Genomic DNA, 17226 nt, shown 5'->3' with positions numbered 1-17226 from the left:
ACAACTTGCTATTTTTCACAATCATAAACTTGTCAGGACGACACGTTTATCATGCTCCACAATTAAAACTTCCCCTGTTCCAGTGTTCCCGTGCATCAAAGTTTGTCCGACTAGACACCGTTAAGCTATTAACAAATTTTCAGCTTGCTATTAATCAACTTTTCTTTCTTACGCGGGATCCAGGCCTAATAGTGTGTCTGCGTAACTTGGAACCATATGGGAATCTTTTTTAATTTCAATTTTACGAAAAAAGTTATTCTTCATAAAGTGCTCAGCATAGTCTAAAACCTAAGATACCATCATCAGATATTAAATTTTATTAACAGTATACGAGGTATGTCACAAAATATGAATTTGGCTCAAGAGTAAAGTGCCTTTATATTCGACAATATCTAAAATTGTTAGTAAGAAAAGTTGTTTGGAATTAAAAAGTATGTTATGATATGCAATTAAATTCTTCTAATTGAAAAAATAAATTTTGAAAATGTTTCTCAAATTATGGATACTCAACATCATTTTTATTTATGATAACTCCGTTATTATTAATTTTACGAAAAAAGGTATTCTTTATAAAAAGTTTTGCATAGTCTAACAACACAGATGTAGTTATAATATATTAAATTTTTGTCAATTTTATGCGAGGTATGTCAAAAAATATGAATTTCGCTTAAGAGTAAAACTACCTTTATAGTTCACAATATTTTAAGTAGAAGGATGTAATTGAAAATTAGAACATATTTTTTAATCCCGAACAATTTTTATAATAACAATTTTCAATATTTTGAAAAATAAAGGTACTTTAATCTTCAACGAAATTCATATTTTTTGACATACCTCATATAAACTTGATAAAATTCAATTTATTATAACTGCATCTTGGTTGCTAGACTATGTAGAACTTTTTATAAATAATAACTTTTTTTCGCAAAATTAATAATAACGGAGTTATAATAAATAAAAATGATGTTGTGTATGCGTAATTTGAAAAAAAATTTCAAAATTTATTTTTACAATTAGAAGAATATAATTGCATGTTATAACATAATTTTTAATTCCATTCAACTTCTCTTAATCACAATTTTTGATATTGTTAAATATAAAGGCACTTTACGTTTGAGGAAAATTCATACCTCATATACTGAAATATACCTGAAATACCTCGTATACTGTTAATAAGATTTGATATCTGATGATCGCATCTTAGGTTTCAGACTATGCAGAGCACTTTATCAAGAATAACTTTTTTTCGTAAAATTGATAATAAAAAAGTTTCCCAGATGGTTCCAAGTTACGCAGACACACTGTATAACTAGAAGAAGAGAAAGAATGGAACGAATGATACTTAAAGGCAACGTAGTAGGTAAAAGATGCAGAAGAAGATCTCCAATACGATGGTCGGATTAATAAAGGACATGACTTTTACTACTTATTATACGAAACAAAACAACACTTACAGGAGAGAGGTAAAATTGGGAAAAACAGTCATACAAGTTACATGACGCCACTAAATCCTTACGAAGGAGAAAAGATAAAGGAGGAGGGCAACTCACCGAAAAACCTCAAACCATCGAGGAAAAAGTTCAAAAAACTAATACGTAATGCAGAGACGATACCTATAATTATAACGACTAAGACAATAAACGCGGCAATAAAAAAGGCTAACGAAAATAACAAAACAACACACGTATACAAGAAAAAAGAAACGCAGTAAGAGGAAGAGAATAAAGCCCATTAAAATCGAATACTGTACTATACCCTGTACTATACCCTGTACTATAAAGACCATGCTATAATTAGACTAGATGTAAGAAATAGTCAACTAGTCAGTCAGGTCTATTTTTGCCTTGCCTTTTTTGCGTAGAAATATTTCTTTCCTCCATTGGTTGACGGTTTCATCTTCAGTGGTTTTCAATATCAAATCTGCCAAAAAGGGTTAAATGGATTAAACATATAACATTTACCTAAAAGTAGTTCTATAATAATAATAAGAAATATTTCTTTCCTCCATTGGTTGACGGTTTCATCTTCAGTGGTTTTCAATATCAAATATGCCAAAAAGGGTTAAATGGATTAAACATATAACATTTACCTAAAAGTAGTTCCAGTTTTCCGCACTGCGTGGGAAAACATGCTATTTTGTTAACGGCTGTAGGAAATAGCTATTTGTATAACAAGGGAGGAAAGTGCTACTTTTCCTCCCGAGAATGAAGTTTACTGCCCGACGCGTAGCGGAGGGCAGTAATCATTCAAGGGAGGAAAAGGCACTTTACTCCCATTTTATACATATGGTTTTTCCACCTTCCTCAAATTAATAACAAGTCATTTTTCATTTTTACTTAATTTATTTATGTAACTAACCAACAAAATTTATTAAAACTAAAACTAACAAGTAGGTACAATATAACTGTCAGCTGTCAAATATGAGTCAAATAGTCAAATTATTAATGTAAACATTGTTAAATCAAAATAACAATTTACTGTTTTTTACCATCCTGCAAAATACATGGTGTTTTATAAATAAACGTTAAAATGTATAGATACTTACGTAGGTAATAGAAAATAGATATTGTACAGGGCGTCAATAAGTTATATTTCATGAATGAAATACCATGACGTCACTTTTACTTTTCCCCCGTAGGGAGGAAAAATATTTTCATTGATACAATAGAAAATGGATATTGTACAGGGCGTCAATAAGTTATATTTCATGAATGAAATACCATGACGTCACTTTTACTTTTCCTCCCTAGGGAGGAAAAATATTTTTCCTCCCTAGGGAGGAAAAGTAAAAGTGACGTCATGGTATTTCATTCAAGAAATATGACTTATTGACGCCCTGTAAAATATATATTTTCTATTACGTAAGTTTCTATGCATGTTAACGTTTATTTATAAAACACCCTGTATTTAGCAGAATGGTAAAAAACAGTAAATTGTTATTTTGATTTAACAATGTTAACATTATTAATTTGACTTATATTTGACAGTTGACATATCCAGTATAACACGGGAGTAAAGTGCCTTTTCCTCCCTTGAATGATTAAAACTTCAGTTCCCAGTAAACTTCATTCTCGGGAGGAAAAGTAGCACTTTCCTCCTTTGTTATACAAATAACTATTTTCACTGGCGAAGCGTCCATGTAACCACTGTTACCATTGGTAACAGTTAAAAATCTTGCAAATAAATATTTGATGACGATGAATAATTCTATTTACCAATATGTTTACCAATAGAAATATACTATTATATTATGTGGTAATAGTACCTAACTCAGTAAATAGCCAACTACTCGTAGACACGAAAATATTGGCGAGTTTATGTGACTCAGTTGCACTTTATTATACTCTGTTACCAGACTCATTTCTGGTTACAATGGTTATATACCCACGCTGGCGCTCGGGACCGGCTAGTGACTGAAAATTTTGAAGAAGCGACGGCATAAGCGCGCTGTGTATCAGTAGCGCTGTTACCAGATTTAAAATTGGTGACAGTATCTATAAAAAGTGTGTGTACAGTAAAACATGGATGAGTGTAAATTCTCCTTGTATAATTTTGAAGAAAAAAATGAGATTAAAAATGAAAGACCTATTTTAAAAAATCTAAAAAAGGAATCAATAAAAGTAGTTCGATATTTTAAATTTAGTTGGTACAGTGAAAATCCTTGGTTATATTAGGGTTGCAAGAAAAATATACTGTATTGTTGGCCATGTCTTCTGGTTTCTACAGAAAAATGGGTGGACCAGGTTCGCGATTCAAATAGTGTTAGATTTTTAAAAAGGAGACATGAAATTTCTCCGTTACCTAGGGGAGAGTTGGACAAAACCGGGTACCACTTCAAAAACCGTCTGTATCTTTTGCTATGTGAGAGTAGCAAATGTTTGCTGCAAATATTCTCAAATGACTTAAGTGTGATATGCCAATGAAAATTTTTAAGAATATTCTTAGATTTTTAATTTTTTTTTATATTTATGAAAATATTGCAAAATACCCGGTTTTGTCTAACCGGTATGATAAAACCGGGTAGTAACTTAATTACCATGTAAAAATACTAGTGGGCAGAAAATAAAATATTTATTAAAAGTATGTGAACAAAAATCGAAAATATATGAACAGAAGTCACAAATAAAAACTTCATTTACATCATCATAGGCACTACAGGCGTCATAAACCCATTTGGTGAAAGACACACATTTTATCCAGCCTTCCTTCGCATTATAATTTGAAAATAGTTAATTGTAATATAGACACGCATCGTTATTATTATCTTCTTCCTCCAAACTCTCCACAATTTTATTTTTGGTGCAGCCCTTTTTATCACGTTTTTTCTTTTTTTTTTGTCCAGTTCATTTAGTTTTAATTTTTTTACGACTGGAATTTTTTTTTAATTTTTCCTACTAGCTTTCTTACTAGCTTCTTCAACAGAAGAAGGCACACGTTGTAGTTAACTAAAAGCAAAACAACCACTGCAGAAACTGGAAGTAACAAGAGGTCTGATAAAATCGGGTACCCGGTTTTGTCGATTTTCGGACTACCCGGTTTTGTCAAACTCGTAAACAAGACATTCAATGTTATTTAAATTTTTAAATTATGATATAATATTCAAAAATTTTGGCCAAATTAAAGGTAATATACTAGGTTACATGTATTAAATTTTGAAATGGCCATTAGTTATTCATTATAGAGGAGAAAACAGCTATCAACTTACCTTAAAAATCGAGTTTCCTGCATCAAAAAACAGGTGAGGTCTTACTGCTCCGGCACAGATTACTCAAATGTGGTAGAAATGAATACACACGACTGTTGGTGGTAAAGGGACACTCATTTTAACATTGTCTAATAGATAGCAGCAGACAGTTAGAAGAATTAAGGGGTACCCGATTTTATCAACCTACCCGGTTTTGTCCAACTCTCCCCTACATGTAAGATGTATACCCAATTTGATTCAGTTTGGCAAAACAAAAATCAAAAGTTCTCTTAACCAAGCTTTTAAAGCAAATATTGCTAAACATAATGAGTTTGTTAAAAAAATAGATAGGTATATCCTTAGCACACTTATAGTAGATACTGTATGTTTTTGGGCCAAACAAGAACTAGCGTTTCGTGGTCATTTTGAGTGCGACGACTCTGACAATGCAGGCAATTACAGGGAATTGTTAAAATTAATTGCCAAAAAAGATCAAAAATTTTGTCAACATCTAGAAACATCTGTTTTTTCGAGAGTTTCAAGTGATATACAAAATAATATTATTGAAGCTACACTCACCGGCACAAAATTCCGCCACCCAAAATTTTTGATTAAGTTTGACAATTTATAACTTTATTATTTGTGCTCCAATTTTCAACATTCTTACACCAGTTTGTAGGTACATGTATTCATATTGTTTGGTATTATTCCGGTAACAAAAAATTTTGCTTGCATGTACAGGGGTGAAAGGAAGCGTTGTATTTTCTCCTAATTTTAAAAAATTCTGTGGAAAAATGAAATAGCTGATTTTGTTTTATAGTCCATATTTTTCCGGAGGTATCACCAACATTTTGTTTTTTGAATTATCCGAATATCTTTTTTCTTGTAAGAGCTGTACCATTTTTTGTAAATAAAACACTGATTGACTCATACAATTGAGGTTGGATTGATAAGATTAGAATGGCCCGCATGCAGCCCAGATCTCCATCATATTGAGCATTTATGGGATGAATAAAAAAAGCTATTTGCCGTTATCCTAGGCCTCCACAAAATTTGGTACAGTTATGGCCCTGGTAGACGAATATCGGGCTATTCCCCAGGCAAGGAAAACACATCTTTATTAGATGCTAAACAGATTGCGAGCAGTCGTTGCTGCAAGAGGTGGACATAACCGCTATTGAATTGTTTTGTTTTGTTTGGTTAGTTTTAGTGCGTTTGATATTTTTAATTAAATAAACCTTCAAAGCAGTGTTTTTAATTACAGCTCTTACAAGAAAAGAGATTTTCAGATAATTCAAAAAACAAGACCTTAGTGATACCTCCAGGATAAAACAAAAGGAGTATGAAATAAAATCAGCCCTCCAATTTTTCCACAGAATTTTTTAAAGTTGGGAGAAAACCAACGTTTACATTCACTCCCGTAAATTGCCATTCAAGCAAAAATTTTTTGTTACCGGAATAATAGCAATTGACATCAATACATGTACCTACAAACTCGTGCAAGAATCTTTAAAATCGAAGTACAAATAATAAAGTTATAAATTGTCAAACTTAATCAAAAATTTTGGGTGGCGGTATTTTGTGCCGGTGAGTGTATACAGCGTGTCTACTTAAGTTGGAAACGTATGGGAAACTTTTTTATTATTAATTTTACGAAAAAAAGTTATTCTTTATAAAAAGTTGTGCATGCCCCAAAGCCGAATATTCAATCATCAGATATCAAATTTTCTTAATATTATACGAGGTATGTCAAAAAATATGAATTTCGGTCAAGGATAAAGTACCTCTTGTTCTCTCAATATCGAAAATTCTTATGATAAAAAGTTGTTTGGAATTAAAAACTAAGATGAAATATGCAATTACATGCTTCTAATTGAAAAAAAAATTTTTTTCTCTTTATGGATAGGTACCCAACATCGTTTTTAATTATTACAAATATGATAAGTCGTTTATTATTCATTTTACGAAAAAAGTTATTCTTCATAAAAAGCTTTGCATGGTCTAAAATCTAAGACACAACCATGATATATCAACTTTTATTAATTTTATATGAGGTGTGTCAAAAAATATGAAATTCGCTCAAGATTATAGTACCTTTATATTTCACAATATTTCAATTAGAAGGATGTAATTGCATATTGAAACATAATTTTTAATTCTAAACAACTTTTTTAATAACCATTTTCAATATTGTGAAAAATAAAGGTACTTTACTCTTGAGTGAAATTCATATTTTTTGACATACCTCGTATAAAATTAATAAAATGTGATATCTGATGGTTTCATCTTCGGTCTTAGGACATACAGAGCTTTTTATAAAGAATATATTTTTTTCGTAAAAGTAATAATAAAAGAGTTATCGTATGTGTAATAAATAAAAACGAAGTTAGTATCAATAAATTTGAGAAAAATTTGGAAAATATTTTTCCAATTAGAAGCATGTAATTGCATATTTGATCTTAGTTTTTATTTCCAAACAACTTTTCATAATAAGAATTTTCGATATTGAGAGAAATAAAGGTACTTTACTCTTGAACGAAATTCATATTTTTTGACATACCTCGTATAATATTGACAAAATTTGATATCTGATGATTGAATCTTAGGTTTTAGAGCAAGCAGAACTTTTTATAAAGAATAACTTTTTTCGTAAAATGAATGACAAAAAAGAAAAAGTCACGGGTCGCTACTGGCTATTTTACTGTTATTACTCTCTTATTTCTCTTTTTTATTTGTAAAATAATAATTATCAGCATTCTGTTATTGTAGGTTGATTTAGAAATTTTATATCTTCCAATCAAACCTGGTGTCAGTACGCCCGTTATAGAAGCGAGTTGCAATGAATTGGGCTCAATTAGTTATCCCTTTAAACTCATAGCAAGGCCACCACCAAGAGAAAAACCCGTAAAATTTGTTGCCGAGCTTGGCTTTGGATGTTTCGAGAAGGCTGTGATTCAAAATACGTTTTCCTCTTCCTTGGAATTAAATGCAACGGTAAGTAAATATACTGCTCGTCAAAAGTTAGGGATATAGAAAATTATGCTCATTTTCATAGTTGATTTTTTCGTAAACAGATTAACTGATTCGCCTAAATTTTTTTATTATTTTAGATTTTTCTTTAGTATTTACACAGTTGGCCCAGTGTCGTACTGATAGATCAGCGGGCCCTGGTTCCAGTTGGGATGCGGGCCCGCCCTCCCAATAAAAACACAATGTATATCAAAAGTTTTTAATCGAAAGTTGAGTCAGGAAATAAAGTTCGAAAATATTTATCCTCTGAGCTTTTTAAGTTGGAAAAAATAAAGCATAACAGAGTGGCGAAATACTCGACAAGGGAAATCTAAAAATGCATTTCATGTCCTGTACTTCACCGTGATAATAATTGTAGCGAATTATTTCCCTTTATATCCACAAAAGTGAATAAAGTATAAACTAAAAGAAAAGAAAGGATGGTTTAGATTTGATTACAGTACAGCACCTCTACTATGTGCTTATACTTATTTCGGAATAGCCGTTTCCTTATCGGAGCACCTGGGTGGGAGGCACTGAACTGAAATCAAATCATAGCCCGGAGCACCCAGGTGCTCCGATGAGGAAACGGCTATTCCGAAATACGTATAAGCACATAGTAGAGGTGCTGTACTGTAATCAAATCTAAACCATCCTTTCTTTTCTTTTAGTTTATACTTTATTCACTTTTGTGGATATAAAGGGAAATAATTCGCTAAAATTATTATCACGGTGAATGACAGGACGTGAAATGTATTTTTAGATTGTCCTTGTCGAGTATTTCGCCACTCTGTTATGCTTTATTTTTTCCAACTTAAAAAGCTCTTCAAAAAAGCTTTCTTTAAAAAGTCAGAGGATAAACAATTTCGAATATTATTTCCTGACTCAACTTTCGATTGATAGATGGTGCTAGTAGCATCTTTGGTAATTATTTTGATAATTACCCGGAAAGGATGAAAGGATTTGATTTCAGTTCAGCGCCTCCCACCCAGGTGCTCCGATGAGGAAACGGCTATTCCGAAATACGTATAAGCACATAGTAGAGGTGCTTTACTGTAATCAAATCTAAACCATCCTTTCTTTTCTTTTAGTCAAAAGTTTTTACTTACTTATAAGCCGTCCTCTTATACCTTACGGTCTAGAGTCTAGAGGATAATATTAAAGTTTTTAATAGACATTAAATATAAATCATCATAAATCATAATATATCATAAAATATATCATATTATATTTATAAACACTCAAGCTAATTTATAGTCCATTTACTCACGGTTTTTGCTGTAAATTTTAAAGAACTGCTCGGATTGAGATGAAATTTGACATACACATGCTAACATGTCAAACCAAAAAAATGATATTTTGCCGATGTGTACTGTTGCCCTTGTGGTGAGTTTCACCCCTTCTAGGGGTGAAAAACATACGTTCAAGATAAGTCCGGAATTGGATAAACTGACTAATCCTAAGCAATTTTAATTCTATTGAGTTTTTCACTACGTCAATACTTTTTGAGTTATTTGCTAGTGCATATCTGTATTTTTCAACAAAAAAACACGTTTTTAAACGGTTTTTTGTAATAAGCTCAAAAAGTGAGTATTTTATCGAAAAAAAGATTGTTAGTAAAAATATCGCTTATAAACAGTGAAAAGAATTGTGTACCTACATACGAAACCTGTAGACCCAGTTGGAGCATAGTTGTAGGTAATGAAAAGTACGTTCTTATTCGTCAAATTTCAAATCAAATATTTCAACGTGAAATAACCAAAAAACTAAGCATTTCTCGGAAAAAACTCATCACAACTTTTTAAAAAATTTTAAAAAAGCTTTATTTTTGATTTTTAAGTTGCATGTAGCACTCAAAATAAAGTTGATTCCTTTCTTTTTCTAGTAAAAAAAATCGTAAAAATCACCCCCTAATTAGCATCTCAAATGAAATTAATTGTTAACGCTTTACAAGCAGTGCCGGATTTACCACTAGGCCGACTAGGCCGCGGCCTAGGGCCGCAGCGTTTTATAAAAAAAAAGTTTATGGTAAAAAAATTGGAGAATTTTTTATTCTCCAAAATTACTTAATAATTACCTCTACTGTAAATCCAGTACATGACTTTTAAACAATACAATCTAATTAAAATAACCAACGGTCACATTAAAAATAAATATTAACTCTTGCCAGCCTATAGGAGGCTACAGATTGCAGTGGCTGTATTTTGAATAAGTTTATATTAAAATTCATTTGATACGACCCTGTAGTGTTTAAACACTGCTGTGCAAAGAAAGAAAAATCCCCGGAAATTTGTAGTGGTATTATCCATACCGCTCCATATTGTCTATATTTAGAATTTAATTTCAGTTATGTATTAAGAATTACTTGTACCCAAAAGTACAGGATGATGGTGCTATAAACACGAGTATCGAGCCTATTGTATTGGGATTATGTATTTTTATGACGTGTTTTTGCAACTTGTTTACCTACAACAACTTATTCATGGGTCTGCTAATATAAAAAAATACGAGTGTTTGAGTTAGCACGTGTAGGCAGGTACCCGGCGGTTAGTCTAAACCAGGGGTCACCAATTATATTTCCTGAGGGTCCGTTTCGAACACCTATGACACTTCCGGGGTCCGGAGTTAACACTACCTGGTTTTCCCTGGTTTTTCCTGGTTTTCCCTCGTGATTTACTATGGAATCTCTAACGCGAGAATTTCAGTGCCACCGTTGCATTTGGTTGTCTTTTTAAAGACAGATCACATGCTAGACTCGCGGACTCAACTGTATTACCTACCATTATACAAATTTAATTTATAATGCCTAATAGTCCAAAAGATTATTAATGTTGCATTTTAATATTGCATTTTTCATAAAGGCCCTTGCATATTTTTCACAAATCAATTGCATTAAAATGCGCATTTTTTTTACATTTTTTAGTGCATTTTTTCCGGTCCTTGGATGTCTAATAAATAAAAATTATGTTCGGAATCGATAATTTAGGAAAATTTCAGAAATTTTTTTTTTCAAGTGGAAGGCTGTTATTGCATTTTTGAATATGGTTTTTAATTACAAATAACTTTTCATAATAAAATTTTTTGATATTTTGAAATATAAAGGTAGTTTGCTCTTGAGCGAAATTCATATTTTTTGACATACCTCGTATACTGTTGACAAAATTTGATATCTGATGATTGCATCTTAGGTTTTAGACTATGCAGAGAACTTTATAAACAATGATTTTTTTCGTAAAATTGATATTAAAAAAGTTTGCCATATGTTTCCAAGTTACGCAGACACCCTGTATATATATAGTATATATATAGTATATGTATATTATAGTATATATATAGTATAGTATATATATAGTATATATATATATACAGTTTTTGGTTATTGGTTTATGCAGCAATTGATAAGTGTACTCTTTTAAGTTTTTATATATATATATATATATATATATATATATATATATATATATATATATATATATATATATATAGTAGTGCAGTGAGTAGTGAAGTAGTGAGTAGTGAGTGTAGTGTCTATAACCTCAGGAGACTCAGACCCCGGAAGCCCTGAAGATGACGTCAGAGAGGACGTCGAAAGCTCGGCCTAGAAGCCAACGACGCGGTTCAACCCGGAAGCCTGGTGAGTTTATTTTTGATATTAATTCTTTTATTGATATTGATTTTAGCTATAGATTTGCTAAGCATGTTTTCTTCGTTAAAATACTTAGTTTTTGAAATAATTATTTGAAATAATTTTGAAATAATGCCGAAAAATCGCCAGAAAACGTGATGTCTTTTTGTTGAAAAATTTTTAAAGCAAGTATTAAAAGCAACCAACGGTACCAGTCCAACTTTGAAGAAGAGGGAAATAAAACCTAAATTCAAATTTTCATGCAGTTCATAGTATCCGTTGTCAAATTACACGGTATCGCCGTATTTCACGTTCATTTAGTGGGCTAAGAGTACGCCTATAAAACTACGCCAATAGATTTTAATTTATTTATTGAAAATATACAAATGTACCCAAGTCCAACAATGTTATTTTCCTCTCCTAATCCTCTTAATCTACATCTCCTCTAAATTAAGGGTAGACCCGTTCTTAATATTGTAGTAATCGACAGTACGGGCATCTTGCAACTCTTGGTTATTAAAGATTAATACGAGTGATTCTATTGGTATACCTATCTGCTTTGCCATTTTACCTCTGATATCTTTAATTTTAGTTGAGGGTTCTACTTCTAAAGTAATGGTCTTAGTTTCACCATCATCATTGATGAGTTTTCCAAATATCTGCATTCTGCAACAAAGAAAATTTGAGGTAGATACCTAACGTTAATTCAAGAGTGGCCTGATAAAAATTTCTAATCAAATCTTTTAACAATCAAATAAACATCTATTTTGATATATATAAATATAGGCAGGAAAATCGTTTTTCGTACAGAAAAATTTTAAAATGAACAATGACGCAACTTTAGACGGGGTTGAAAATGGGAGGATTAAATTAACCTAATAAAATTCGAAGAAATATAGTCTAGGCGCCAGAGGGGTCACCGTGTCCTTCTCAATTCTGATGGACAAATTCAACGGTTTGTTATGGATTTTTGGCTGCTAATTACGAATTTTGAGAGGGGATTTCGATCCGAGTGGTCAAAAAATTGTTATAAACATTATATAAATTGTTTATAAGGCTCTGGCTCATAAACTAAAAGAGAAAAAAATGTTTCTAATAAAATTTGTTCCTTAATAAAAAACAAAGAAAAAAACGTTTACTAAACTTAAATCCCATAATTATAACTTAAGATATTGTAAAATTAGTGCACAATGCAAATTGTAAATTGCAAAATAAGTATTTTTCGAAGCTTTATCGATCGTAACTCGGCTTCTACGCATGCAAATGAGCTTTTGAAAGTCTCATTTTAAAGATTCATTAATAGGCTTTCAAACAAAGTTGGTTAAATTATTTTATCTTCATTTATTTTAAAGTTATACCCGTTTGAAGTTATAATTTTCTTTAAAAAATTGTACATTAATTTGTTTATAAGGATTTCAAGCAAATTTGAGCTATAAACATTTATACTTTAATTAACAATAATGATAGAAGAACTCAAAAGGAACAACTTGAGCTTAGAAAAATGTTCGTAAATGTAATTTTGGCCGAGATATCGATATTTTAAAGGCGCGCTATGAGAAGCAAGATCGGCTCACAGTCAAGTAAGTATGTATTCTTCGACGCTTTATCGATCGTAACTCAGCTTCTACGCATGTACATGAGCTTTTGAAGGTCTCATTTTAAAGATTCATTCATAAGCTTTCAAACAAAGTTCGTTAAATTATTTTATCTTCATTTGTTTTAATGTTATACCCGTTTGAATTTGTAATTTTCTTAAAAAAAGTGTACACTAATTTGTTTATAAGGGTTTCAAGCAAATTTGAGCTATACACATTTATACTTTAATTAACAATAATGATAAAAAAACTCAAAAGGAACAATTTGAGCTTACGAAAATGTTCGTAAGTGTATTTTTGGCCCAGATATCGATATTTTAATGGCGCGCTATGAGGCGCAAGATCGGCTCGCAGTCAAGTAAGTATGTATTCTTCGACGCTTTATCGACCGTAACTCGGCTTCTACGCATACAAATGAGCCAATATGTGATATCCATATAAAGATTGATCGAGTTCTTTTGCAGCATCATCATTGCATATAAAACGAGCATTTATGATGTGGCGGCATACACACAATTGACGGGCCTTGATGATGCTGCAAAAGAACTAGATCCACTTTATATGGATATCATATAGATAATTAGATTCTGAAGCCCCAAAAAGTTTTAGTTTTACTGCCTTCAAGAACAGACCTAGTACCACCATGTAACTGTTAAAATTTCTCTAAGACCTTATGCAGATGTAAAAAAGCTGAGATTCCGTGTATATCTCTATGCAGATGCATGAAAAAAAATGTTTGTAAAAATAGTATTGATAAATAATATCAACTAACTTTTTAGTTATACTTCTGAAATATTAGTTTTTAATGTTTTTTTCTCATTTAGTACAAAAAATAGACGACAAAGTAAATAGAATGAAAGGTGATAAGAGGTACAGTATGATGATTTAATTATAAGAATTATATGATAAAATTTTATTAGGATCTTCAAAAATAAAAAATGAAGATAATGTATGTATACATAGAAATTATAATTTGCATCGAGAAGTTAGCGCGTGAACATTTGCGCGGTGAGCCGATCTTGCGTCTCATAGCGCGCCATTTAAATATCGATATCTTGGCCAAAAATAAGCTTACAAACATTTTCTTAAGCTCAAATTGTTCCTTTTGAGTTCTTCTATCATTATTGTTAATTAAAGTATAAATGTTTATAGCTCAAATTTGCTTGAAACCCTTATAAACAAATTAATGTACAATTTTTTTAAGAAAATTATAACTTCAAACGGGTATAACTTTAAAACAAATGAAGATAAAGTAATTTAACAAACTTTGTTTGGAAACCTATTAATTAAGCTTTAAAATAAGACTTTCTAAGGCTTATTTTTATGCGTAGAAGCCGAGTTACGATCGATAAAGCTTCGAAAAATACTTATTTTGCAATTTGCAATTTGCATTGTGCACTAATTTTACAATATATTGAGTTCTAATTGTTGGATTTAAGTTTAGTAAACAATTTTTTCTTCGTTTTTTATTAAGGATCAACTTTTATTTGAAACATTATTTTATCTCTTTTAGTCTATGAGCCAGAGCCTTATAAACAATTTATAAACAATTAAATTGTTTATAACAATTTTTGACCACTCGGATCGAAATCCACCCTCGAAATTCGTAATTAGCAGCCAAAAATCCATAAGAAACCGTTGAGTTTGTCCATTAGAATTGAAAAGGACACGGTGACCTCTATTTGGCGCCTAGACTAATAGCGATGAAAACAATAGATATCATTTTGAGAATAAAAGCCATACCGATGCTCCTAGACGATTATTCTTCATTTAATCACTATTTTAATATTTAATTATTTTAAGTTGAACAATGACGCAACTGTAGATGGGATTGAAAATTGGGGATTAAATCAAGATAATGAAATTCGAACCAATATCAGGAAAATAAAAGCCATCGTTGTAAGAATAAATGCCATATTGATGCTCTGGATGATTACTCTTCAATCTTCTTCTTCACGTGCCATCTCCGCGACGGAGGTTGTCAATCATCATGGCTATTCTGATCTTAGGTGCTGCTGCTCTGAATAGTTCGATTAATGTGCATCCGTACCATTCCCTCAAGTTACACAACCATGAGATCCTTCTCCTTCCTACACTTCTCGTCCCTTGGATTTTCCCCTGTATAATTAACTGAAGTATGTTGTATCTCTCATTACGCATAACATGCCCCAGGTACTGCAACTTTCGTGTCTTGAAGGTTTTCAATATTTCTAGTCTTTTGCTGACCCTTCTCACGACTTCCTTGTTTGTTATATGCTCGGTCCATGATATCTTCAGGGTTCTTCTATACATCCACAGTTCAAATACTTCCAACTTTTTAGTAGTCGAAGCGTTAAATGTACATGCTTCTATCCCGTAAAGTAGAGTCGAGAAAATATAACACCGTGCCAGCCAAACTCTCAAGTCTAATTTCAGTTCTCTTGCACAAAGTACCTTTCTCATTTTATTGAAGTTTGTTCTTGCTTTCTCTATTCGAACTTTGATTTCTTTGGAGCAATCGTTTGTGTGATTAATTATTGTGCCAAGATAGTTGTAGGTTTCTACTTGTTCTAAAGTTTTACCTTTAATTGTCAGGCTTTCATCATTATTTTGGGTTTTTGATATCCTCATAAATTTAGTTTTCTTGATCTTTATTGATAATCCATATACTCAATACTTCATACTTAACTATCTTGTTCATTAGCTTTTTGAGGTCTTTAAGGTTGTCTGCTATTATGATAGTATCGTCTGTATATCTAAATATGATATCACCGTAAATGTCGGTGAAATGCAATTTGGATTCCGCGATTCCATGGGTACACGTGAAACACTTTTCACCTTACAAGTTCTACTTCAGAGATGCCGCGATGTTAGTTGTGATGTCTATGCTTGTTTTATTGACTACGCCAAGGCATTTGACCGTTGTCAGCACCAGAAGATGGTCACCGCCCTACAAAGAGTAGGATTAGGTGAGAAGGACATTCGGATCATCATGAATTTATACTGGAACCAGCGTGCTCAAGTCAAGGTCGAAGACCAGTTGACCGACCAAGTGAAGATCATGCGAGGAGTAAGGCAGGGTTGTGTGCTCTCGCCGACTCTCTTCAATATTTACTCTGAGGAAATTTTTACTGAAGCCCTCACAAACCTAGAGATGGGAATCCGAGTGAACGGTGAATACATCAATAATATCCGCTACGCCGATGACACTGTATTACTAGCAACCAGCCTAAATAATATATAGGCCTTACTAGACCGTGTGAGAACTGTGAGCGTAACATACGGACTGAACCTTAATATTAAGAAAACTAAATTCATGGTTGTCAGCCGTGTAAATTTAGATCCCGGGGCACTAATGGCAGATAGCGAAGAGATCCAGAGAGTCGACAGATTCACTTACCTCGGAACTACCCTCAACTCACAATGGGACCACGCTCAAGAGATTAGATCCAGAATTGAAATGGCACGGTCTACATTTATCAAGCTGAGATCCTTGCTGTGCTGCGGTGATCTCAGTTTGGGAACCAAGATGCGGATAGTGAGGTGCTACGTTCTTCCAGTGCTACTGTATGGAGTTGAAGCCTGGACACTGACGCAAGCCATTGAAAAGCGGATTGAAGCCTTTGAGATGTGGATCTACAGGAGGATACTAAAAATATCTTATGTGGACCATGTCACCAACATTGAGGTCCTAAAGCGCATGACAAAAGAAAAAGAAGTGCTTAATTTAGTAAAACAACGTAAGCTTGAGTACCTTGGCCACGTGATGCGGAACGAAGAAAAATATCGAGTTCTTCAACTCGTCATGCAGGGCAAAATATTTGGCAGGAGAGGACCGGGACGCCGTCGTATCTCGTGGTTGAAAAACCTCCGACAATGGTTTGGGATAACCTCCGCGGAGCTGTTTCGCAGAGCAGTCAACAAAACAATGATAGCCTTGATAATCGCCAACATCCGGACCGGATAAGGCACTGAAGAAGAAGTATATCTAATGTTGTTAATTGGCGTTCCAGTTACCTTTATTCCTGCTGTTTCTCCCTCAAGAGCTCTTTTCATAATTTCTTCAGGGTATGCATTGAATAGTAGTGGTGACAATACAAACCCCTGCTGCACTCCTCTTTTAATTTCGAACTCTCCTGATGTGTGTTCGTTAATGCGTATGTGTGCTTGCTGTTTATAATATAGATTTGTTATAATTCGAAGGTCATTGTATTGTAATTGTTTTGCTTTGAGGACTTCCATTAGCTGTTTTTGGCGGACTTTATCGAAAGCCTTGTTGTAATCTATGAAACAGACGTACATATCCTGGTTCACATCCAAGCATCTCTGGATTA

The 17226-nt window shown here is 32.6% G+C and overlaps 2 protein-coding genes across 5 annotated transcripts in view; one reads left to right on the top strand and one right to left on the bottom strand.

Annotated features, from left to right (window-relative positions):
- The window catches only part of LOC114331342 (hydrocephalus-inducing protein-like), a 691883-nt gene that overhangs the window by 629832 nt on the left and 44825 nt on the right, over nucleotides 1–17226 (top strand). The window contains exon 70 of the mRNA XM_050647266.1: nucleotides 7454–7678. Coding sequence (XP_050503223.1) covers nucleotides 7454–7678 — 225 coding nt within the window. The remainder of the gene's footprint in view (nucleotides 1–7453; nucleotides 7679–17226) is intronic.
- LOC114339901 (uncharacterized) overlaps nucleotides 11673–17226 on the bottom strand; it is a 92253-nt gene continuing 86699 nt past the window's right edge. For all 4 annotated transcript variants that reach the window (XM_050647272.1, XM_028290586.2, XM_050647273.1 and 1 more), the window contains one exon: nucleotides 11673–11984. Coding sequence is in view for 2 of the 4 variants with exons in the window: in XM_028290586.2 (XP_028146387.2) it covers nucleotides 11955–11984 (30 nt within the window). In the remaining 2 variants the exon portion in view is untranslated. The remainder of the gene's footprint in view (nucleotides 11985–17226) is intronic.

The sequence above is a fragment of the Diabrotica virgifera genome, chromosome 3, assembly GCF_917563875.1.
Source record: "Diabrotica virgifera virgifera chromosome 3, PGI_DIABVI_V3a".
Lineage (NCBI taxonomy): Eukaryota > Metazoa > Arthropoda > Insecta > Coleoptera > Chrysomelidae > Diabrotica > Diabrotica virgifera.
The sequence above is the reverse complement of the archived record's forward strand: the minus strand, read 5'-3'. Positions and strand labels throughout refer to the sequence as shown.